The following is a 26921-nucleotide window of genomic DNA, read 5'->3' as shown; positions in this document are numbered from 1 at the left end:
CGCCTGAGAGGTGGGAACGCAGCTCCAGCGCGGACCGGAGCCGGACCCTACTTACCCGGCGGGAAATCTTTGAGGAAAAAAAAATTTTTTTTAAACGTTAAGAAATTTGAGAATGGTGGGGCAAAACGACTAAATCCCATTTTCCTGTGAATCTTTAGCCGGAAAACTGTCAAAACTTGTGGTAAAAAGATTTTTTCCCCCAGTATTTTCTTGAGGTGATAGTTTCATCTTTACATGGCCTGAAAGGGGGTAAAAATACGTATCGTAATGTAGTTGGATTCTTATATTGGCCGATTTCTCTTTTATGGTCCCCTTAATTTACCTCTTTGGAGATCTTTTGGGTTAATAACCGAGCAGATGGGGTGGGTCTCTTCAAAGGATTTTATTTTGTTAAAACAAATGAATTGCTATTTGACGTTTTTTCTCTGAAGAAGGGGGGGGGAAGTTCATCATTTAGGGCCTCCAGTATAGCCAAAAATCAGTGGGAAGGAACAGGGGCATTGAAACATATGTAACTTTGGCTTGTGATTTTCTTCCTCCTAGAAGGGTGAGAGAAAACTAGAAATAATTTGAGATTACACCTTTAGGATTTTCAGAAAAGCCTGATGTTTCCCCCAAAATGTTCTCGTCTGAGTGAGGAAGATAAAAAATTGTTAAGAGGAGCCATTAGTTTTAAAGAATTTGAGGCCTATTATTTTTTAACCCTTTTAAAGGTTTAAAAAGTATATAAACTTAGTGGCTGACTCTAAAGTCATCCTAGGAACCAGGTATCAGTGAGTCTCTGAAGACACAGACCCTGTTTGAGTACTGATTTGAGAAACAGGACAAATCGTAGGCCAGATTTATATTTTATTGTAATGAAAATGCTTCAAAATACCTGCTGTGAAAAATTGAAAACAACCTCATGGATTAAATAAGATTCTTCCATTTGGTGGAATTATACACAGCCGTTAAAGTAGATATACTTGTAGATGTATATTTATTGACATAGAAATTACAATATAGTGTTAACTGAAATAAAGCAGATTACAAAATAGTATGAATAGTGTGACCCCCCCCACCCTTTTATGTTAAAAATGCATATTTATATACATGTAAAATTCTGGAAGGGTATAAACCAAAGTGTTTATAGGTGAATTTAATTTTGTTTAGCTGTATTTTGTAAACTTTTCAACAGTAAACATGTTATTTGTGTAATTTTAATGATAATTTAAAGTATCCACTAATTTAAATGCTCATTGAATGCTGAAGGAAAGTACTGTAGTATTTTTGTAAAGGAGTTTCAGATGATGCTTTTCACTAAGCACTAAATTTCTGTGTCATGTTTTCAAATATTTCATAGTGTTAAATCAGTATAAGTTGATATGTAACCTTTTAAGATGAGTAAGTAACAAAGTGATTTTAGTAATTTTGTGCCCAAAGGAAAAAAATGCTTTTTGGTCAGATATATTTGTAACTCTTTGATGAACTGTCTTAGTTGTTACTTCAGAAACAAGGTGCCATATACATATATATACATATATATATATATATATATATATATATATATACACGTACGTACATATTCGTATGTACGTACATATATGTGTATGTATACATACCTATACAAAAGACAATGCTTTTTAATTGAAACAATGAAATGATACAAAGTCATTGTGTGTGATGCATAATATATATATTTTAAGAATTATTGTTTAGTGTAAGTAAATACAAAACCCTGGTGGTGTAGTGGTTAAGTGTTAGGGTTGTTATTCAAAAGGTTGACGGTTTGAATCCACCAGGTGCTCCTTGGAAGCTCTATGGGTCAGTTCTACCCTGTCCTATAGGGTCACTGTGAGTCGGAATCGACTCAATGGCAATGGGTTTTTTTGGTAAGTAAATGATCAGTAATTTTAATAAATTCTTTTAGGAAATGTTCATCTTTGCAATCAAGTGATGCAGGCCCTTCCTAAGATTTATCAATAATTATTATTAACAAAAAGTGGAATAGATGGAAGAGCTGTTATTATTCATTTACTTATCCTAGTCTTATAATTTTGAAAAACTTTAATTTCACTGCTCATTTGTGTATGGTAGAGCCTGTAACTGGTAATAGCAATATGACCTACTTAAGCTATTAGAGCTAGTAAATTGAAATAGCTCTAAACTTAAAGTCTCTATTTTTTTTATTTCTTTGTTTTTATTGTTTCTAACAAAAGACAATGTCTACTCAGTTTTAAAAGAAAGAACATTACTACAAAGTTTAAAACTACATTAATACTTTGATTACAATATAAAGATGGCAAAAGTAACATACTAATTGATAGATATTGAATGTATTTTATATTATTGCATTGATTTTTATGTTAAATCTTTTACTTTTTTTCTGTTTTGCACATTTCTTAGACTCTCATCCAAATACACACATATGTATGTCTCATTTTCAACCAAAACTCTTTTTCTGTTTATTGTATTTGAGCAAGCAATAAAGAATTTTGAAGTATTTCAAATGATGCTGAGATGGAAGGTACTGTTGGAAAATTCCGTATATTGGACATCATATTAAAACTTTTGTAAACATGGAGAGACAGCTATTGCCCATCCAAGTAGCAACTTCTTCATTAAAAAACAATAGCTCTTTATCGTTTTAATGTCTTTCCTTCTTTGTCTTTTGTGCTTTGTTTTTCTAACCAGGAGAGATTTATGAGATAAGAAAAAAGATGACATCCAGAATAAATACCAACTTCACTTTGATCCCCAACCAGAAATACAGACGAAGTAATCGTCAATCCAGCTATCTTTCCAAAGCCTTTGACTCTGATTCTCAACCCTTATCAACTCTTGGAAATTTTAAAGCCTTACCATTGGAAATATTTCAGATAATCTTAAAATATTTGACAGGTGAGGTTTGGGGACTATATGAGTAGGCTACAGAAGACTAATATTTTTATTTTTCTGAAAAACTAGTCTGTCATCTTTGGTCCTGCTAAAATGTTAATGGAGTTCACATTAAGTTTATTTTCTAATGTTTCAGCATTGTTAGCTAAGGGTGCAATGAGAAAGCATGTTACTCAAACTCTTGAAAGCATGCCTCTAATTATAATGACATGGTAACTTGGTTTTTACTCTCAAAATAGTTCTAATTCATTGGAAACTGGATTTAAAATAATTTTAAAGATTATTCTCTTTCCCTACTGGGCTTATTATTTTTACTATTATTACTATTAATGAGTTAGTTTGTAAGTTAATAGATTGTTCTAATAGTGATATTCTTGCATGTAAGCCATTCCTTTTTCCCCCTCTATGGTAGTGAAAGAAATCAGCATGCTAAGCATGGTGTCCAAAACAGTCAGCCAGCACATTATTAATTATATCTCAAGCTCATCAGGAAACAAAAGACTTTTACTACAGGACTTTCATAAACTTGAGCTGTCTGGAAGGAGACAAGACTCTGCTATATTGGAACATTACAGATGTCTAGGTAACTTGTATAATGAGATTTGCAACAAGTAAAGAGCTATGCTTAATTAAGGGGATTTTATCATACAATTCTGTAAAGCCAGTGGGAAATGGACTATTTCCTAAGATGTGACTATTTCCATGATGCTTTTAGTCTTTCCAGTGTGAGAACTTTGTCTTAACAACAGTCCCTTGCGTTTATCTGAAAAGATGAAAGGATGTACTTTAATGTAGTGTCAGTCCTTGTGATTTCATGTGGATGCAGTGTCACGTATGCTTATTGTCTTAGGTGGTTTACCCATTTAGGAAACTGATGTATTTTCTTTGCTTCACTTCCTGTGGGTCTAGTGAGTTTATTTCTATACCATTTTCCCTTTTAATCATAATCCAGTCCTTAAAAATAAAAAAGAAATTGAAATACATTATGGTAGAAGATCATTTATTCTTTTATCAGAAACTATGGTTTCCTTTTTTTTTTTTTTAAGCACTCTAACATATTTACTAACATCATTATGCTGTAATTAAATTGACCTTTACCACGAAGTTCTGTATAATCTTTCTTCCCTTGGTTTGTAGTCATTTATGTCTTTCACCCCATTCATTGATTTCATTTTCCCTAAGAGTGTGGAAATAAAATTCTATTTTTGACTTAACTTATGACACCAATTTAATTACAAAACCACCTTATAATTAACCAAAGCATGACAATACAGCCAAATATCAAGGTGATGTTGAGATAAAGGCATAATAGTAAGCCAAGTGAATACTGCCTTATAGTGGCCCAAGGGTGCCTAGCTTTAAGACAATAAAACTAGACTACATAGATGTGTATATACATCAAACTATATTAGACAAGTATGTTTAATAAGGCAAAATGAAAAGTACGTTATCTGATTAACAACGTTGATAGTTTGAGAATTTATGATTAGGGTTAGTCATCTAAGTAACAGAATATGTCAGTTACTTTTTGCTGTTTCTCATTGTGCCTTTTTTTGAAACACTCTTAGTTTCAGGGGAAGTGGTTCTTTGGTAATAGAGCTTATCTTTTGATTTTTACCTGCAAGAAAAAACTGATGATTTTTTTCTCTGAGAGCAAGTCTTAATTGCTTAAACAAAATAAAGCATTAAGACAATTATGTGGATAATTCAGTTAAAATTACAAATATATTGACCTTAATAGCTAGATTTTAAATGGTTTTATTCATGCAATGACTTCAGCCTTCCATTTAATTTTGATGTGGACATCTGGCTTATTACTGATTTTTCAGGTAAATGTTTGATGTACCTACCGTTTTCTCATATTGCCATTCCTGTCTGATTTGTTCTTGTTTCCAGACAATAAAATAACATTTCAGAATCCTGCACTCTGAAGATTATAAATTTTAATTGCTTCTTCATATAAAGCAGAGCAGATGGCCAGTGTGGAAAGAACATTACGTCTGACTCTATTTTTGTGAAGAAGAAATTAAAGAAGCTGGTCTCTAAAGGGTATAGCAGAGCACCTGTGTTAAAAAAAAAAAAAAAAAGTCATCCAGTATTGGTTTTCATGGCAAGTTGCAACGCCTAAAAATAGGAGTTTTACATTAGAAAAGGCAACCAATATACAATGATAGCATACAGTCCCCCAGCTGTGAGATGACATGGGACTGGATGCCAAAGTATGAGAGAAAAAGAACTCGACAACCTAAAAACCAAACACTGAAAAGGTCTTTGTATGTACAAAAATAAGGAGGATTTATGTTTAAAACTCAGTTCTGGTCATGTGTTATCCAAACATAGCAACTTCTAAAAATATGTTCCCATAGATTCTACAGAACTGTATAAAATCATATATTATGTAAAATGCAGAAAAAAAGAAAGCTCAAGAAAGTCACAATATTCAGATATATATTTTCCTACCACATATCTTATTTTTAGTTTGAGGACGTTTGCTCTTATAGGAATGTTAGCAGTGTATTGCCATTTTAGGAAAACAGACCACTTAAAGACAGAGGAAACAAATCATACACTTCCTGTCACTGTAATTCAAGTTACATATCTCACTGGGAAACCAAGAGTTTTTTTTTTTTAATTACACATACTTAACATGAAAATCCCATAAAAGGATATTTTTGAAGAAAGAGATACTTAATCTAAACTGAATATTTTCTGTGAATAAAAATGACTTCAAACTTCTGAAATTTTAAGTATTTATGACTTTAAATTTTTGTATTTGGAAAAAAGAATACAAGATCTCTTTTCTCATTCTTGCTGTGTTTTACATTAGCCACTCTTAAAACAGTTTCCGGACATGAGGTCAATTTCAAGAGATACTAGAATCTGTTTTCTATGGAATGAAGACAAAATCAAGTTTATTTTTGTAGTTATTTTCTTATCAAGTATGTTTTATTACTGTATCTTTTTTTAATCTAAATATGTTTCACATCTGTCCCATATTATCAATTTCACATTTTTTATGAGGTTTTTGCCAATGCCTCTTAGATGGACATCATAGTCACTTGGTAAACTTCATATATTATTAGGGCTTTGCTCCTTTCCTCCCAAATTTTCTCTTATTAAAAACCGTATCCGCTATTATTCATCCATAAAGAGAAATGAAGTTCTGATGCATGCATGACATGGAAGAACCTTGACAACATTATACTGACTAAGTCTGACACAAAAGAACAAATATTGTATGATCCCACTTATATAAAATATCTAGAATAGGCAAATGCATAGATGCAGCATGTGGGAGGGGAAGATGGGGAGTTACTGATGGGGGGTAGTGAGTTTTTGATGAAAAAATTTGGAAATGGATAATGGTGATGGTTGCACAATGTGGGGAACGTAATTAATGTCACTGAATTGTACGTGTAAAAATGGTTGAAACAGCAAATGTTTCATTTTATATATTCTACCATAATTAAAAAAAAAAATAGATATGAGCTAGAGCCTACTGTGATATGCCGTACCTGATTTTCAGGAGAGGTTTTGCTGTGCTTTATATTCTCAAATTAATTGCATTGTTATTTTTTCACGTGTGTCTCTCTGCTTTCTCAGGTCTGCTATTTAAAAGGTGCACGTTGCTGCTACCCACGAAGGAGAGGCTCAAGTACATTCACAAGACTCTTGCAGAAGTAAGATCACACTTCTGAATAAAATTACAAACTTTGATTTCCAATAAAGGTGTTTTATTAAGATATTAGACTAATTTTAAATCTATCTTTAATTAGAATTTTAAGAAATTAGTACTAAATAATCAACTGATGGTAATCTAAGACTTTATCAAGTACTTAGAGATTATAGAACACCCAAATATGGTATGCTATTTGCCATCAAGTCCATTCCAACTTATAGTGATCCTATAGGACAGAATAGAACTGCCCCATAGGGTTTCCTAGGCTGTAATCTTTACAGGAGCAGATTGCCAGGTCTTTCTTCCCAAGGAGCAATTAGCATCTAAGCAGTTAACCACTGTGCCACCAGGGCTCCTTAAATACCGGATAGTAGTCTTACTTATTATAAAACAAATTTTATATAATTAAATATATCATTCAATTTTACTAGGTTTCTCAGAATATAAAGATATTTTTACCCCACATGGGAATCGTGTGGAAGTTTTAAAGTGGTGTTTAGGTATTCTATTAAAATGTGATAATTTCTGAATGTTAAAATCTTAATTGTTTAAATGTACTAAAACGTAAGAAAGTATTTTTTAATGTATAAAATGACAAACCTCTTTTGATAATAGACTTGAAAATTTACATCATTGTTTGGGCATAGTCTCTGTATAAGTTTTACTGTACAAACCCAGACATCCAACTCTGATGGCTCAGTTCTGCACTCAATGCTATGCAAACTCTTTCTGGTGCACCAGCTGTTTTCATGTCAGTATTTGCATGGAGTTCAATTCTGTGGTATTAAAACAGCTTCCCAGCTGATTTTCTACTATCCGTTTCTTCCCACCTCAACTCATTCAGTACTCTAAATCAAGATTATTCTTAAAGCATCACTTTCATGAAGTTAACTTTCTTGCTAAAAAATCTTTCAGTGACTGCTTACTTTCAGCAAGATAAGGTCTAAGCTCTATAGCAGCATATAGGGTTCTCCCTGATAATACAACCTTACTTCCTCCTACTTGGAGCCTAATTAAGCTGCTCAGATCTTCCCTCCCTGAAGAAAACTTGTTTATTCCTACCTCCATTTCTTACCATTTCCTTCAACAATTCTTTCTATTCATTTGATCCAGATCCTACCAATACTATAAGACATCGCTTGTCTCGTATCTGTTGTAGGGGAAAAAACATCACAAAGTTTAGTAAAGCAAAAAGAAAGTTTTATTTGGCATATATTCAAAAGACAAAAGTTGAAAAGCAGACAAGCATGCTGCCAGAGCTAATGTCTGCCTGAATCTAAGGAAATATTACAGAACAGACAATGGTGGGAAAACAGACAAGCATGTTACCACAGTCATGTCTGCCCAAGTTCAGAGACTTTTCCATAATAGAATAAGCAAGAATGGGAAACCGGCCATGACTGTCTGAGTCCAGAGAAAGCTACAGAGTCATCAGTGTATATTAGCATTACAAACGGGCAAAACCATTGAAAGCTTCACCTTTTCACAGATTGACCAGAAACATCCTACATTTTGAATCGTCTTTCTTAGCAGTCATCCAGTCATCGGTACAGGTTTCAGTAGACGGTCAGGAGGGTCTTCGTTGGTCTAACAAATTTTCTATTCACTAAATACTAATAGAAAAAGATAAGAGTGGAAAGTCTTTTGTGTTCTGGCTTATGTGAAACAAACAAACAAACAAACAAAACCAAGCCCATTGCCATGGAGCCGATTCCAACTCATAGCGACCCTATAGGACAGGGTAGAACCCCATAGGCTTTCCATGGAGCACCTGGTGGATTTGAACTGCCAGCCCTTTGGTTAACACTTGTAGCACTTAACCACTACACCCCTGGGTTTCCAGCTTATATGAAAGGTTCCCTAAAAGATATTTTCCAAGATTATTCTATCTATTGTCTTTGTACCTCAGGGCCCAGTTGATGTGTCCTTGTGAGTCCTTGTGAGCCCTTGTGAGCCGAACTCCAGCTGGGTCACATTCCCTATGCTCAAGGACAGGAAATAATGACTCCAGTATTATTTCCTAAATCATATCCTTCATAACCTTTCTTGATCATTTCCAAGTTTATCTTTTCCCTGTTTATATACGGTGTCCAAAGTAGTGTCTATTCAGTCATTTTAGCATTTATACATTATTCTAACTGGATTATTATAATAATTTCACCTGTGTATATCTTCCTAAATAAGTTGTGAGCTCCTTGAGGGTAGGGGTTTTGTTTTACACTTCTTTGTTACCCCAATTTATGTAATATAATGCTAATCAGAATATGTACTGAAAAAAAATCTTGCTCATTTCCATTAAATTTGAATGTCGAATCATTGTAGAGTTCCACTGAAAGGGAAAAATTAATAGTTGTTCTCTTTACAGGTTTCATGTTTTAAATTCAGTGGCTGTGCAGCTCCTATGCAGTGTCTAGGATTACCATGTTATGGCATGTTTTTACAGGTATTTTTTTTAATGAAAGAAGAAGAGAAATGCTTTTTGAACTGTTAGTAAGTACAGTATGTAAATCCGTCTTTCCTTAGGTTAATAGAAGTCATAATAATCTCAAAGAGTGCAAAATAAAATTTTAAAGATTTGAGAATGTATTAATCTAACAGTGTGTTTGCTACTTCAGTTTTTCTTCTTGGGTTTTGCACTGGTGAGAAATGTTTAACATTTATTTATTCTACGCCAGTGTCCTCTCTAGATTTCCAAAAGTCTTGTAAAAACTAGAAATATTGTGGATTTTTAAAAGAATCTGTAAAATGAGTTTAAAGACTTGGCCTAGTTATTTAAGGTGTGATTTTAGAAATCAACTATTAATTTCAAGAATATTTCTGACTCCCCTTTTATTGTAAGTAAAGAAGATAATAATAACTAGCATTTATTGAGCCTTGCTATGCTTTAGATGCTGTTTTAAGCAGTTTATATGTATTAATTAATTTAACACTTTTAACAACCTTATGAGGTAGGTAGTTATCATCCTCATTTTGCAGATGAGGAAACTGCACAGAGAAGTGAAGTAATTTGCCCAAGGTTAAACAGCCAGTAAGTGGAACTCCAGAGACAACACTTTTAACCGCTACCATGCTTCTTCTCAAAGTAAAAACTATATAAGTGTAGGGACTATACTTAAGGACTTATTTTCTTTAAAGTTGCTCTAAATAAGAAGAAAGTTATACTTTACGGAGGAGGGGGATGTTTCCCCCTAAATTCTCAAATTTTAGGGGTTCTGTGGATTTATAGTTTTCAGCCCTCCAATGGCCTGCCTTCTTCTTTGTGGTCTTTCTTAGCACCAGAGTATCTTTGTATCTCTCCTATCATCAAGCATTGGAACATGGGAAAATTTATCTCTGTATCTCAGCCTGTCGTTCACCATCTCCTACAGGTCCAGATTCCTGGAGCCTAGGGCCTCCTACCAGCCTACTTTTCCAAGTCAGATTTTAGTTTTGTTTTTTATTGCTTTGGGACAAGTAATACATGCACATGTATTCATGTAAAATTCAAAATGGTATTCATATAGAAGTATAAAATGGTGTAAAGTGAAAAGTTAGCCTCCCTCCTAGGCCTGTCCCTTGTCTACCGAGTTCACTGCACCAGAAGTTACCACTGTTACCGGTTTCTCGTGTATCCTTACAGAGAGAAAACGATTAACTTTTAAACTGATGGAATCCAATTCAACTATTTCAGGAAGAATCTACGTGATTAATAACCCTTTCAGAATTTAATTATATTGGCTTACCATTTGAACCTCCTTTTCATATATGTTTGTCCATTCTAGTTTGCTCAAAGATAATAAGTTTTGATCTAATAAGAATGTATTTGCTTATTCACATCCACATGTCATAAATAAGTGCTAATAATTGCCACATTAAAATGATGTCATCATCATTTGTAAGCAGTATCATAAATGATAGCTAAAAAAAAAAACCAAACCCGTTGCCATCGAGTTGATTCTGACTCATAGTGAACCTAAAGGACAGAGTAAAACTGCCCCATAGAGTGTCCAAGGAGCACCTGGTGGATTTGAACTGCTGACCCTTTGGTTAGCAGCCATAGCACTTAACCACTATGTCACCAGGGTTTCCAAATGATAGTTAGAGGGCGTTAAAGAGGTTCTACTATAGTCACTGGTGCTTTACTCCAAAACTAAGCTACAGTATGGTTGTGAGTCAGATGCCTAAAGCTGTCTTCAAGGCTTTGGCTTTACTTTGTTATTTTCTTTGAACTGTCAGAGTTCAGGATTGAGTAGCATTAAGAAGTTCTCTGAAAAGATACTCCCATTTCCAGCTAAAAGTAAACTGGATTTTGGAGCATTTCTAGATCTTATTTATGTAAAATTTCTTATTCATTTGAACAGCTCCATAAAAAACTTGTTGATGTCAAGTTGATTCCGACCCGTAGCCACCCTATAGGACAGAGCAGAACTGCCCCACAGTTTCCAAGGAGCGCCTGGTGGATTTGAACTGCTGACCTTTTGGTTAGCAGCCGGAGTTCTTAACCACTATGCCACCAGGGTTTCCAAACAGTTCAGTAGTGGATGAAAATTGAAGTTATGCTCATAACGCAGTAGTGATTTACATTTCAATTTGATGGTCTGAACATCTGCAATATTTCCTTTATTTTATTATCCTCAGACCTTAACAGCAGGTTGGGATGAACTCGAGTGTCATCGTGTTTATAACTTCTTATGTGAGCTGACCAATCTCTCCCGCAAGATGCAGACTGTTGTCTGCAGTAAACCAGGTAAAGAACTACAATTCGCAGAAAGTATTATACAGAGATTAAAATAGAAAAAAGAAAAAATACAGAGTTCAAAAGTATATTTAAAAATAAATGATGGCATACATATTTAGTAAAAGGACAAAGAAATATAAGGGAATTATAAACACTAAATTGGATAGGGTGCAAAAAAGGGACATGTGATTGAGGAAAGAAAAGTGTTCAGAGGGCTTCAACTGTATTGATACTACTGTATTCCTTAAACTGGGTGGTGGACACAAAGATGTCTATTATAGTACCTTTTTTTTTTTTTAACTGTGGTTTAGGTGAAAGTTTACAGAGCAAATTCGTTTCACATTCAATAATTTATACACAAATTGTTCCATGGCATTGGCTGCAATCCCCACAATTGTCAGCACTCTCCCCATTACCACCCTGAGTCTCCATTTCCATTTGTCCTACCTCAGTGTCTTCCCCTGCCTTGGTCATGTTGTACTAACTTCCCCCGTATTGTGTATTGCCTTTCCCTTCATCAGAGTTAACGTGTTTACTAGCTAGTTAATGATTTTCCCTACCTCCACCTCCCCTCCCTGGAAACCATCAGAGAATAAATATCTCTTTCTGTGTGTAAACCTTTTCTTGACTTTTTATAATAGTTGTCTCATATAATATTTGTCCTTTTATGATTGACCAGTTTCACTCAGCATAATGTCCTCCAGATTCATCCATCTTGTGACATGTTGTGTAGATTTATCATTGCATGGTATTCCTTTGTGTGTATGTACCACAATTTGTTTATCCATTTATTCATTCATGGGCATTTAGGTTGTTTCTGTCTTTTTGCTATTGTGAATAATATTGCAGTGAACATAGGTGTGCATGTGTCTATTTGTGTTACAGCTCCTATTTTTCTAGGGTATATACCTAGGAGTGGGATTGCTGAATCATATGGTATTTCTATTTGTAGCTTTTTAAGGAAGCACAATATCATTTTTAATAGTGATTTTACCATTTTTACATTCCTACCAGCAGTGTTTAAGGGTTGTAGTATCTCCACAACCTCACCAGCATTTGTTGTTTTCTGTTGTTGTTGTTCGTTATTAAATCAGTGCCATTATTGCCAGGATGAGATGGTAGCTCATTGTAGTTTTGATCTGCATCTTTCCAATGGCTAATGATCGTGAACATCCCTTCATTTGTTTGTTAGCTGCCTGAGTGTCTTCTTTGGTGAAGTGCCTGTTCATGCCCATTTTTTAATTCGATTGTTTGTCTTTTTGTTATTTAAATATTAAAGTTTTCTATAAACTTTAGAGATTAGACCCTTGTCAGATACGTCATAGGCAAAAAATTTTTCCCACTCTGTAGGTTCTCTTTTTACTCTTTTGGCGAATCCTTTTGATGAGCATAACTGTTTAATGTTTAGGAGATCCCAGTTATCTAGTGTCTTAGTCATCTAGTGCTGCTATAACAGAAATACCACAAGTGGATGGCTTTAACAAAGTTTATTCTCTACAGTCAGTAGGCTAGAATTCTGAATTCAGGGTGCCAGCCCCAGGGGAAGGCTTTCTCTCTCTGTCGGCTCTGGAGGAAGGTCCTTGTAATGCATCCGTCTTCGCTTGGTCTGGGAGCATCTCAGCGCAGGAACCTCAGGTCCATAGGACATGCTCTGCCCCTGGTGCTGAGTTCTTCGTGGTATGAGGTCCCCATGTCTCTCTGCTCCCTTCTCTCTTTTATATCCCAAAAGAGATTGGCTTAAAAAACACCACCTAATCTTGTAGACCTCATCGATATAATTACTGCTTAATCCATCTTTTACATCATAGCGATAGGATTTATAACATATAGAGAAATCACATAAAATAGTGGACAGTCACACAATACTGAGAATCATGGCCCAGATAAGTTGACAGATAATTTTGGAGGGGCACAATTCAATCCATGACATCTAGTTTATCTTCTGCTATCTATGCATTGTTAGTTATGTTTGGTATTCTATTTATACCATATATTAGGGCCCCTAACATTGTCTCTATTTTTTCTTCTATGATCTTTATGATCATAGAGACCTCTTCTATGATCTGTGTAATTTTAGGTTTAACATTTAGGTTTTTGATCCATTTTGAGTCAGTTTTTGTGTGTGGTGTGAGGTACGAATGTTGTTTCATTTTTCTGCGAATGGATATCCAGTTTTGCCAGCACCATTTGTTGAAGAGACTTTCTCTTCCCTGTTTAGGACTTCAATCTTTGTCAAAGATCAGCTGTCCATAGGTGGATGGATTTACTTCTGGGTTCTCAATTCTGTTCCATTGATCTATTATATAGCATTCTTTTTGCGGGGGGGGGATATACCTAAAATATGTTATATTCTTAAAATTATGGAACCGTACAATCTAGCATTTTCACTCTAAAAACGCCCTCAGTGTGCACAAGGAGACATGTACAAGAATGATCATTGCAGCATTATTCGTAACAGCGAAAAATTGCAAACAACCTACCTGCCTATTGTCAGGAGACTAGATGAATGAATTGTTGTATAGTGACACAATTAAAACCATCAGCAGTTAAAATGAATTACAGCCATGTATATTAATGTGGATAAATCTCAAAACATAATGTTGAGGAAAAAAGGTTGTTGGAAGATACTTTCAGTATACCGTTTATATACACATTCAAAACAATACTATATATTCTTCAGGGTGACATATACTATGTATTTTTTATGGTTACATACATACGCAAAAATGTATATATAAAAACATAGTTGAGAGTGATAAAACCCAAGTTCAGTTTAGTGATTACCTCTAGGGAGGAGGATAATAGGATTGGGAAGTGACATATGAGAAGCTTTAATTGTGTCTGCAATGTTCTGTTTATTTTTAAAAGTATGAAGCAAATATAGCAAGAAGGAAAGCTTTGACAAAGCTAGGTGATTGGTATACAGTATTTGTTATAGTACCTCTGCTTTCTGTCAGCTTGAAATATTTCATTATAAAACAAATTATGGATCAAAAAGGCAGATTTAGAAGCCCAGTGAAACAGTGGCAAAATTAATTTATCATGTCCCTTCCTTGCTTAAAAACTTTTATAGCTCCCTGTTGCCTTCATAATAAAATCTAAACTACTTAAACCGGCCTTCACATTCTACTTTCAACCTACTTTGTCAAACTTATCACCCACTACTCTCTGTATCAGTATGACATAGTCATATTGTTCTACTCACTGTGTCTCAGACACACCTTACACATTTCTACCTCAGTATCTTTGTCCATTCTATCTCTGTTTCCTGAATTACCATCCCTTCTCATCCTTTAATACCCAGTTTGCCTGGTCACCTCCGTGGAGGCTTATTTGATTTTCCTAGGACTGCAGTAATCTCTCTCCTAAACTTCTGTGTCGTTTGACTGAACACACCAGGGGGTACTTATATACAGCCTTAGACCATTAGGAGACTTTTCATTTATACTTGTCTTATCTACCTAACAAAATTGTACACTCTTTGAAGAAAAGGACTTTGATTTATGCTTCTTTACAACTTGATTCACTGAAAACAAAATAAAAGTTTAGTAATCTGCATTCTTCTAAATAGTGCCTGGCATATCTGTTCATTCAACAAAAATTTCCTGAGAGCTACCACATGTTAGGCTTTATGAACAAGACAGACCCAGAACCTCTCTTCATGGAGCTTGCATTTTAATTGGGAGAAAAACAATAAAAAAAATAATTTATAGGTTGTGGAAAGTACTGTAAAGGAAGTAAACAAGGTGCTCTTTACATAAAAACCAGAACGAAGAAGTATTAACTTTAGCTAGGGTTGTCAGGTAAGATCTTTCTGAGGAGGTAACATTTAAGCTGATGCCTAAAGATTAAGAAGGAGCGAGCCATCATGAAAGCTCAAGTACTGTACAAATTCTAGGCATAAGGTACATGAAGTACTAGACTCTGAGGCATAAGAGTTTGATGTACTGTGCTGAAAAAAAAGCCAAACCCATTGCCATCAAGTGGATTCCAACTCATAGAGAGACCCTATATAACAAAGTAGAACTGCCCTATACGGTTTCTTTCCAAAGCTGTAATCTTTAGGGAAGCAAATTGCCACATCTTTCTCCTGTGGAGCAGCTGGTGGGTTTGAACTGCTGATCTTTCAGTTAGCAGCTGAGCGCTTTAACCACTGGGCCCCCAGGGCTTCAGGTACTGTCAAAAGACCAGGGTGGCCAGGGCAGAGTAAGGGAGTGGTGAGTGATGAAAGATTGGATCACCAAAGGTCTTGTGACCATGGCTGAGATTTTATTCTAATTCAGAAAAACAGAATGGATCCAACTTATATTTTAGAAGACCACTCCAGCTGTTGGGTTCAAAATGGATAGGAGAGGGGCAAGAATAAGGGAAGCTGAGTAAATAGGAAAAAAAAAAAAAATAGACCCTTGAAAATCCAAAATTTTTCTGGAGAAGAATGAAGTAACTCTTTCAATACAAAACACATTGATGATATATGTCTTTGACCTTTCTCTGCATTTATTTCTTTTAAAATCCAAACTCTTATATGAGATTCTGGTAAACAAGCATATCTTTTGATTAACGTATATTCAAAGTATCAAATATAAAACAGAAAGCGAAGGGTTAAGTAGATAGTTAAAACCATGAAGTTAGGGCAGCTTAACAACAGATAATCTCTTGGTTACTTCCTGTTTATAAGATCACTAACCACAGTGGTTCATACTTACTCTAATCACTATCGAATATGCATATCAATCCTTCTAGGAAGATGCATTTACACTGTGTTTTCATAGGAAGCGCCCGGAAACTGGAATTAAGGATCAGGCTGTTCTGTAGGAATGTCCTGCTTGATCATTGGACACATCGAAGTGACTCTGCTTTTTGGTTAACTCGTATATTAAAACCGTGGCCTATGGTGAATCAGGCAAGATTACTATATATCATCTTCGGGCCAATATCTCCTCAGGATGGTGAGCACCCATTTTTCAGGGATGTATGTTATGTCACTGGTTAATTATTTTCACTTAAGGAAAAGTATCTTTTTGTACCTGCTCAGTTTCATCATTTCTAATGACTTAACTGTGTTTCATGATTTCATGGATATATGCTGCATTAACTAGTGCATTTCCTAAGCTTCAAGGCAGAACTTGTTCAGCTGTAGGCCATTACCAAATATATTCCCATCATCTCTGCAGTTGTTCTCATTAAATTTGGCTTAGATTAATGTTAGAATTAGCATGAGTATCTCTAGTTCACATTGATTTATGTTAGGAGGCAGCCAGTTTAAATATTTAACTCGCAGCAGGAAGCCAATCTGGGATTAAAATTTTGTTCTGTGTAACCCACAGAGAAAATCGGTCATAGTTGAAGAATGAAAAAATGGACTGAATTACTGTTTTTTGATATAAATGTTTGGAAGATTCTTAAATATATCATGCTGTCTTTTAGGAAGGATATCAATAAATTTTCATTTATTTTAGTAAGATTACATCAATTGTTTATACCAGTTTCTGGTATGGAGATAGTGTTATCTCTGAACTAGAAGCACTATTCTGCTTGGTGAAACTACCTTTTTTCTTCATTTAGCTTTTGTTGCTGTGCTTTGTCACATTAATAACAGGCATTAAAATGTATTATAATCAGAATTGACTTTCCATTATGAAAGTTAAAGTGAAAGTAGTAGTATTTGTAATGGGATTCCATTTTCCAATCCAGTTCCCTTTTTTAAGTAATTCATGAAGTTTTTATCACAAAGCCAATTATTCTGTTATAGCCTAGTTTTTATTTCAATTATCATTCAGGACAGGTGGTTTGGCAGAAAATGGTAGAAGGACCTACAGATGAATCCAGTCTAAAAGGTTTGGCTGATGCCATTAAGTTACTATATGACACGGGCACTAAAGAGTGGACAGCAGATGATGTCATCAGTCTTGTAGATGAACTTTCAGGTAAAAATATATCTTTACCAATGTAGAATGATAGAAAATTTTTATTAGAATAGAATTATAAAATTGTAATGATAATTCTACACGTAACAAATGAATTGCCTATTGGAAATCACTAAATGCTCTAAAATATTTGAAAAGTTTGGCTTTATGTTTGAAGAGAATGCATATAATCAGTGTATTGTTGTTGTTAGCTGCCAGCGAGTCAATTCTGGCTCATGATGACCCCATGTGACCCAGTGTGTGCAGAGTAGAACTGCTCTGTAGGTTTTCAAAGCTGTGACCTTTAAGAATCAGATCACCAGCCCTGTCTTCAGAAGCGCTTCTGGATGGGTTTGAATCGTCAAGTGCTTAACTGTTCGTACCACTCAGAGAACTTAAAATCGACTTACTTTCCTTCCATTACCAATTTTATATCTATCTGTATTATTACTATTTGAAAGCTTCCTACTTTAATTAGCTTACTTATTCCCGTTTTACATGTTTTCAGAAACACCCTCCAAGGTAATGTAAGAAAGAAAGCCTTCTCCTGTTGGCACAGGAGAGGTGAAACAATGCTTCCCATCCCTGAATAATCCTTTAGATTCTAAAGTGTATAAGGTTTCTTTCCTTACACAGCATTAGACCATCCAGCCTTCTAACCTATGGGTAGGTGAATTGCTTTGACTATATTTCTAATACATTTGTAAGAGCCACCATAACATGGCAATAATCTCTATCTCCGGTTGAATGCTGTAATTGAAAAACTAAAGCATTTTATCTGAGCTTTTCCCTTGGCACTAATTGTATTTCCAATAAAGTGATATAATATTGCATGTATTTAATGATGGTTACTATAGCTATTGTGTGGTTTCTCATTGAATAACTATTGTTTCTCTAATAAAAGTGGTTCCCCGTGAGTGGCTTCTGGAGAATAATGCACGCCTCCTAATCCTATGTGGGAACAACATCTGTTTCACTTTCATGGCTAGTAAAGCTGTGAATGGACGGGCCATTGAACTGGCAAGGCTGATAGTCTTTTTGGCTTTGGTAAGTAAAAACAAAGTTTTTTCTAGTATGTTGTTTACAATGACAGTCAACTACCAGGAATGCTCCCTAAAGGAACTGAAATACGCACAAAACATTTTGAAAGAATGAGTATTTAAGTATAAATTTTTTAATATTCCTTTTTCAAAATATTAAAATATGTGTAATAAACTACCCTATTTAGAAGCATTCCTTATATTATTCTCTCCCAACTTCATGTCTGGATTGTCATTATACAGCTCTGCCAAGTTACATTCTTTTTAAAAATTCTTTTTTAAACAAGCACCGTATTTGATTTGCTTTAAAATAATCAATGTAGGGGAAATGTGGAAGTAAATGAGGGGTTGAGCTGAAACAAGATTGGTAATTGTTGAAGCTAGGAGGGTGGGTACTAGGGATTCATTATACTATTCTCTACTTTTGTATAATTAAAATATTTTTCAAAATGAAAAGTTAGAAGTAGATTTAATATTCATTTAATGCAAATGTATTAAGTGCTTACTGTAAGTGTAAACTGTATGGGATTCTAGGACTGTGGAAATTAATAGAACACAATCTCTGACCACAAGCTGCTTACAGTTTTTAAGAGATAGCAAGGTATATATAAATAAATTGAAATTCAGTGAGATAAGTGGAAAAATATATGTTAAAAAAAGGTACAAACACTTTGGAGAATGGCATCTGGGGTCTTAAATGCTAGCAGGCCGCCATCTAAGATGCATCAATTGGTCTCAACCCACCTGGAGCAAAGGAGAATGAACACCAAAGACACAAAGAATTATAAGCTCAAGAGACAGAAAGGGCCCCATGAATCAGAGATTGCATCAGTCTAAGACCAGAAGAACTAGATGGTGCCCGGCTACAACTGATGACTGCCCTGACAGGGAACACAACAGAGAACCCCTGAGGGAGCAGGAGAGCAGTGGGATGCAGACCTCAAATTCTTGTAAAAAGATCAGACTTAATGGTCCAACTGAGACTAGAAGGACCCCAGAGGTCATGGTTCCCAGACCTTCTGTTGGCCCAAGACAGGAACCATTCCCAAAGCCAACTCTTCAGATAGGGATTGGACCAGACCGTGGGATAGAAAATGAAGCTGGTGAGGAGTGAGCTTCTTGGATCAAGTAGATGCAGGAGACTATGTGGGTGGCTTCTGCCTGGAGGGGAGATGAGAAGGCAGAGGGGGCAGAGGCTGGTTGAATGAATAGGAAATGCAGGGTAGAGAGAGGGAGTGTGCTGTCTCATTAGGGGGAGAGCAACTAGAAGTGTATAAAAAAAACAAAACAACAACAAACCCAGTGCCATTGAGTCGATTCTGACTCATAGCAACCATATAGGACAGAGTGGAACTGCCCCCTAGAGTTTCCAAGGAGCACCTGGCAGATTCGAACTGCCGACCCTTTGGTTAGCAGCCGTAGCACTTAACCACTACACCACCAGGGTTTCCTAGAAGTGTATAAGCAGGGTGTAAATAAATTTTTGTATGAGAGACTGACTTGATTTGTAAACTTTCACTTAAAGCACAATAAAATAAAATTAAAAAAAAGGTACAAACGGAGGTAGCAGAGAAGAGGGACTATCTGGGGTGGAAAAAGAGCACGGAGAGGGCTTCCCAAATCCCAGTAGATAATGTTTTTTTAAAAAAAGAACAGGAGTTTATCACCAGGCAGATGGCAAATTATCCAAGACAGCAGGAACAGTATATGCAAAGACCCAGAGAAGTGAAACAGGGTGGATATATTCAGGGGACTGTAAAATGTGCAGAAGAGGAGTAGCAGGAGGTGAGGCTGACAGGGAGGAAGAGGCTAGGTAAGGAAGGGGCTTGTAAGCCATTCTGTGGAGCTTGAACCTGTCCTCTAATAGGGAGCTATTGAAAGTTTAAGAAGGGGAGAAACATGATCAATTTTGTGTTTTTTGAAGGTCACTTTGGCAGTATAGCAAAAGGAATGGAGAAGAAGTGACTAGGAGTGGAAAAGCCTTCTCTAGATATCCAACTCTGATTAACATCTCAACTCTGATCATTAATTTTCTCTCAATTGCCTCAGATTTGTCTTCTCTTTGTCTTCATTTACTAATAGTGTTCTTTAGTATGTGTAAGGTAAGGCCATCTCTCAAAATAGGTTGCAAGTTCTTTGAAATCTAGGACTGTCATTTATTTCTTTCATAGTGCCTGGGACAGTGCTTTACACATAATAGGCATTCAGTAAATCTTCCTTGTCAGGTTGATATCTCGTTATACCACTATATACTTTATTTTCATGCTGTACCTTGTATATTTGACTGTATGAGTTAAATGGGTCACTTAGAATGTTAGTGAATAAATCTTTACCTTTCAGTCAGTTTTAGCCATGAACACATAATCTTTAACTGTTTAACTTTTAAATAATGGAGAGATAAATATCCCTTAAAATTCTGCAGATAGAACGTTGGTAATACATATAGTTCTTCTGCCTATCGAAATTACTCATTTATCTATCACTCTCACTGGACTCCTTGAGCATAGAGGCCATGTTTTATGGTTCATTCTTGTATCTCCAGCTTTTGGCAGGTGCTTAGTGAATATTTTGGGAAACCCTGGTGGCATAGGGGTTAAGTGCTATGGCTGCTAACCAAAGGGTTGGCAGTTCGAATCCACCAGGGGCTCCTTGGAAACTCTTTGGGGCAGTTCTGCTCTGTTCTATAGGGTCGCTATGAGTCAGAATCGACTCGAAGACACTGGGTTTTTTTTGGGTTAGTGACTATTTATTGAATGAATGAATGAACAGGAATCTTCTTTCTCATATGTCCAATAATTGTTTTAAATATTATTGCTTCCATTAATAAATAATAATACATGACCATCTTGAACCAGAGTTTTACTTACTCCACACATTTTCCCACTAAAATTGCATCGTTTGAAAGCAAAGGAGTATTGGATATAAGAGATTTCCATTCATAGACCCAATAATGTATCATGTTTAATAAATTATGTGGAATCGCAAACCATCGTTGTCAATACCATTTTCACATTCTAGAGCTTGTTTACATGCAGGTTTACAATAATGCTTTTTATATCTAAATCAGGTGTGCGAAAAAGAACTATACTGCATGGACTGGACAGTTAAAATGATGCAAAAAGTCTGTAAAGTCTTTAGCACTCCAATGGAAAGAAATAACTTCCTGCAGAGTGTGGCAAATGCATTTGCATGTATTATAATGGAAATGATGCAGTCAGTTATGTCGGGTGAGTATGCGAATAGATGGTGCACAGGTGTGAGCTAAAATGCATTATAGTCTCTGCTTAAGACACTAATTCTGTGTAGACTTTTATTTCTGAACTAAAAATAGAAGGAACAGACACATTTTGTTTTGCCATGAGATATACTTTGTTCCTGGTTCTTGTCATTTTCAAAATCTTGTAGTGATTTTCATGGAAAATGTAAAGATTATGAGTCTTCTTTGAAAGGAATCAATTTCAGTTTTGCACAGGCAGAAATTTAACTGCTCACTTGTAACGATCATAACTGTCATTAACGATGCCTTAGATTTGTACAGTTTTCAGTGTATTTTGCATACATTATTTTACAGTTTTAAGTAGCCAACATGATAATGGTCCCGATTTAAAAGATAAGAAAACTAGGACTTAGAAAGATTACTCGACTTGCCCAGGGTCATAAAGTTAGAAGCAATAAAACATGAACCAGGAGCCTATTCTGTTTTCTAATCCAGTATTCTTGCATAATTCTATGATTTCAATGGTTAACATCTGACTTAGTAAAAAAGGGCACTATTAAAGACTTAGTAAAGGTCTTCTATTAAAATATCACTAGGGAAAATTGGAACATCTTATGTTTCAAATAAATCATATATATAAAAATTTAACTGTCATTTTCTTTTTCCTACTGTCTATTCTGTGTGTTTTTTTTTTTTTTTATTCTGTGTGTGGCATATAGGAGATCGCGATGAAGATGACAGAAGTTTTTTGAATTTGTTCCATCTTGTGCATGCGCAGGCTAACTTCCATAAAGAGATCCTGTGTTTGACCATGAATACTCTCTCTACCTAAATACTCAGAAGGCCTTGTCTTTAGAGAATACCTCACTGAACTAACATTTAGAAGAGTGCTACTTTTTCACACCCAAAGGATAGCATCTATGGGACTTGTACTGTCTAAGTAACCTATTAATTCACAAGGTGCATGGAACTTTAGAAGCAACTGCTTACACCATTATTAATGTAAAAATAACAGGCAAATTCAAGAATGTATTGAGGTTCTGTGGAAAACAAGCTCTGTCTTTTCAGTTTTTTTTTTTTTTTTTAACCAAACTGAAATGGAACGTTTGTTAGCTGTCCAAGAATTTGGGGCCAGCTCAACCTGTATGTGTGGATTGTTGAAGCAAGAGAAAATTCTGTTTTATAGTTAGAGCAGACCCAAATTCACTAAATAGTATGTATCTGTTCACTTAGGTTGTGTAGACATAGCCTAATGTTTTGTGAAGATTTGCAATATGGTGTTTTGGAATGTGTAGAATATAAATCACATTCTTTGCCACCTTCTTGGCATATGATTACAAAGAACATTATATTTTGTCCATGTTTGCAAGAATCAAAAACCAAAGGAAGTGTGTGTATGTACATACATATATGTGTGTGTATGTGTGTGTATATGTATATATCCTTTAAGGTGAATCATACAAAAGGTCTACACATAGAGGAAGGTATATATTGTCTCAGTATAATAAAATCTTTTATACTTTGCTGAGAATTAGAGTAAAATGTTGCAAATAAGGGGAAATATAAAATGAAAAAAAGCTATTCTGCTGGCAGAACAATCTTCATAGGTAATTTGCACTTCTTCCTGAAGGTTTTCTCTCTATCTCAGAAAGTGGAACTTGCTGAAGCAACTGGAAGCATGAATGGTTAGAGCAGCACAGGAGAGAGAGGAAGCTCTCGTCACTGAGTTAAATGGACTCCAAGAAGCTCCAGGACTATCTCAACCTGGCTAGCATCTGCCACCGCCACTTTTACCACTGAGGTAAAAAATAACACTGCCCAAGGGGTTGAAATAATTCTGGAGCCCTCCTGGATCTCCTGTTTTTTTCTCCTTGGGTTTGATTGCTTTGTTTTTGCTGAAGACACACCCCTTCCCACTGGATTTATCAGAAACTGACTTTCTTTTTCCTAAGCTTTTGCTTTGACTCATCCCTGGAGCTGATGAAAGGAAGAAATATTCTAAGATACGGAAATTACCAGCAGAAGTGGGGTGTAAATTATGGGCAATTCTCAAGCGTTTGGCAAGAGGGGTTCAGTATGTTATGAAAGTGAGAGTTTTAATTGAACTGAGGAAGAGTGAGAATTGTGGAGAAAATACAATTTGCAGTAACAAGATTTTACTCTACTTTCACTTTTGGAGGGTCAGAATTAACTCTTTCATTGATGAAAAGTTTGTCTGAAAATGTCTTAGAGCATTTCAAAGAGAGAGAGAAAAGATTGTCCAACTATAATTCCATTGGTAGCAGGAATTTTTCCTCATAGTTTATCATTTGCATTTTTACACATAAGGAAAGTTCTTGCTTTCATCCCGGTTTTATTGTCAATTTAAGAATTAACCCACAACTAAATTATAAAGACTAAAAGTTGGCAGATGCCAGGGTACAAAATAGACCTTAGTTAAAATTTTCTTCTCTCTTCTCTTCCTTCCTCCTGTTTCCCATTTTTCTCCTCCGTCCCCTCCTCCTCCTCTCCCTCCTTCTTTGTCTCTCTCGCCTTCTCTGTCTTTTTTTTTTCTCATATATGCTTTGAAAAGCCTAATAGCTTTATTTATCAAAACAAGTTGAGAACAGACCCATTAGCTTATTTGGGGGGAAAAAATAAAAAAGTAAACATTTTAGAATAAATAGTGAATATTTTAAATATTTTACTAAAGAGATGTCAAGTTTCATTCTCTTAGAGAAAGAAATTTGGCATTGTGAGGCTGCCTTGAATTATCATTTAAAATTATTCAAGTCTTCACAGCAGTTATTTTCAGCAAATATACAAAAGCAGCATGCTTTAATTTTAAACATTTTTAGTCTAGATTTTGAATCTCATTACACATTTGAACTGACATGATAGCTACTGTAGATTTTTTTAAACTCACATTTCATTATTCTTAATAATAGTGAGATTATTATCTCACCCTCCCCAGAAATTTAGAACATAAAAAATTTGATTCATTCTTTGAATGCAGTAGATAAATGACATAATTTTGCTACCAATAAACAGTAAACTGACAAATTCTTCATTCTATTATTGATAGATAAAAACATTTGAAGTCAAATTTGCAGTTTCCTCAGTTCAGCAGTCCAGTTTTTTGCTGAGTACATTTGTCACAGAAATAAGGTGTGATATCAGATTTCAAAGTGGGAGGTTATGGCACCTTGCGAAAGCATGTATTATTATTATTACCATTAGTATTGATGTTTAAGTGATGGTATAGACAGTCATATTGCCACACAAAAAAATGAGCATTTACAAAATGAATAGCCCACAGACACGGGGATATTGTCAGTTTCTACCTCTAGAACAGTCATAATAACATAAAGATGTAAACTACTAACAGGTCAGATAATGTAGCTTGTATTTTTTTTTTTTTTTAATTTCCTCAGTCCTCATTTTTTTTTTTTTCTTTGACTTCAATTTGTAGGGTGATTTTTACTTCAACTAGAAAGCAGGCCCCACAGCACATCATTATATTTATCATTATTATTGTTCTTCTACACACACATACCACACCCTAATGGTACTAATAACAAACTAATGATGTGAGTTTTCTTAGAAACTAAAGTTTATGTCTTGTGATAAATACTCAGTACCTTATGAAACCCTAGAACATCTACAGTTAACACTTCCAGTGATTCCTTTTTATGCCCTTCTGTCCCCCTATTTTTATCTATTCACAACACAGGCAGTAAATTCTTATGATTGGGAATTAATCAGTTCAAGATGTTGTTTAACCAGGATGCTCTCAATAGCCAGAAAAATAGGCACCTTATTTCACACTTTTCCTATCTTATGATGACTTAGTTCATGCTTCCAGTTCTTCTATTGATAACAAAGATTTTATCGCCAGGACAATTGCTCACCTTCGGAGACTAGAGCAGCTATGAGGTGCCCAGCCGAAAGTTCAACAGGAAGAATCACCTCATGTCAATAAAAAACCAACATTAATCTCTTATCTGATTATTATTCAAGAGTCCCCCACTTTATGTGAATGGAACTCAATTACATGATTACAGATTTTTATGTCAAATGTTGTGACAGGTAAAAACAAATCTGCTACAAATGCCACTTCCGTTATTGGACACCTTACTAGCAATGTGACTTCTTTAACAATTCCATTGGCAAGTAGCTATAAAACCTGTCAAACATCAAGATACAGACATATGCACCTTGGCTTGTTGAGACATCACTAAGATAGGAAAGATGACTTGAAAGGCACCTATATGGACAGTCTTCTCCAGGTCTCAGGTTAAAATAAATACATGTGCTAAAGGACTAACTGCACATTTTTTTTTCCATCAAGAAAGCAAGTATAACTACAGAAAATGCCTCAAGCAACTGGAGACTTTTTAAACAACTGTTTAGGCCTTACCAGGCTCTTAAATTTAAAAAGAAAAAAAGGTTAATACTTACAGACATTCTGAGATCACTGCTTTCTTAAATGTGCATAAAACTGAAAAATATGCATTGTTATTTAAAAAGTTTTATATTTATAGTAAAATGTCTGATGCCTAAATAATACTTGCTAATTTTATTCATCATTTATTCATATTAATAAAATTAAAATTAGAAACATTTCCAACTTGTTCAAAGTTTGTTATTATGAAAGTCACTGAGTATATAATTCCTTTAGAGTATTTATTTATGGGGGAATTTATATAAACTAATTATAGCTCTGTCATAAAAAAATGTTTTAATGTAAAATAATGTCACAGTTAACCATATATTTATGAATATACCTAATATTATAGTGTGTAAAAATAATTTGATCTACTAGCAATAACTCATAAACTGAACAGTCATCTATAAGTAGAACACTAATCTATATTCTGCTATTTGGAGACCAAATCCTCAAGCAATTAATATTCCAATTGTTACTAAATTAGAAATGCTACAGTTATCTTAGTTTTAACACCAATTTATAAAAACAAAATACGTAATTGCAATTTCCCATTACTACAAGTTTTTGCAGTATTTCTCTAAGAACAAAAAAGTTCTTAAATATTTCTAAATTGATCTTCCTTAGCATGTTTGAGGAAATCGTGGTGGTATAGCGATTAAGTGCTACGGCTGCTAACCAAGAGGCTGGCAGTTCGAATCCGCCAGGCACTCCTTGGAAACCCTATGGGGCAGTTCTGCTCTGTCCTATAGGGTCACTGTGAGTTGGAACAGACTCGACGGCAGTGGGTTTAGCATGTTTGATTTTATAATGGGAGTTGTGTCAATGACTTCTTCTGCTTCCTTCTTTATATATAACTTTGATGTCATTTTTGTTTAAAGTAGATGGAGCAAAACTGATTTAGAAGAGGCCATTCTACGCTTAGCAAATATTTGGAGTTTGATAAAGTCATCTTATTTCAATAATTTATAATTCAGCCAGGGACAAAAAATGCTTTGCAAAGCATATCATTTGCAAAGACAATTTACCACTTCAACTATGCTTCCATACTTTATTAAG

At 35.0% G+C, this 26921-nt stretch overlaps 1 protein-coding gene across 3 annotated transcripts; it reads left to right on the top strand.

Moving 5' to 3' along the window:
• On the top strand, window positions 1–24391 carry FBXO47 (F-box protein 47). Of its 3 annotated transcripts, XM_049860610.1 has the most exons (11): window positions 1–181; window positions 2674–2880; window positions 3290–3460; window positions 6481–6557; window positions 8922–8999; window positions 11174–11282; window positions 16046–16222; window positions 17054–17200; window positions 18084–18226; window positions 21287–21446; window positions 22156–24391. In XM_049860610.1, the coding sequence occupies exons 2-11, from the start codon at window positions 2700–2702 to the stop codon at window positions 22266–22268; spliced, it is 1356 nt and encodes a 451-aa protein (XP_049716567.1). In that variant the 5' UTR covers window positions 1–181; window positions 2674–2699; the 3' UTR covers window positions 22269–24391. The 3 variants fall into 3 exon arrangements, with proteins under 3 accessions (XP_049716567.1, XP_049716569.1, XP_049716568.1); XM_049860612.1 differs by lacking the exon at window positions 22156–24391 and having other exon boundaries at window positions 21287–21713; XM_049860611.1 differs by lacking the exon at window positions 1–181 and having other exon boundaries at window positions 2238–2880.
• Window positions 24392–26921: the final 2530 nt, after the last annotated feature.

The sequence above is a fragment of the Elephas maximus genome, chromosome 19 (assembly GCF_024166365.1).
Source record: "Elephas maximus indicus isolate mEleMax1 chromosome 19, mEleMax1 primary haplotype, whole genome shotgun sequence".
Lineage (NCBI taxonomy): Eukaryota > Metazoa > Chordata > Mammalia > Proboscidea > Elephantidae > Elephas > Elephas maximus.
Note: the sequence above shows the minus strand (reverse complement) of the source record. Positions and strands in the feature narration are given on the sequence as shown.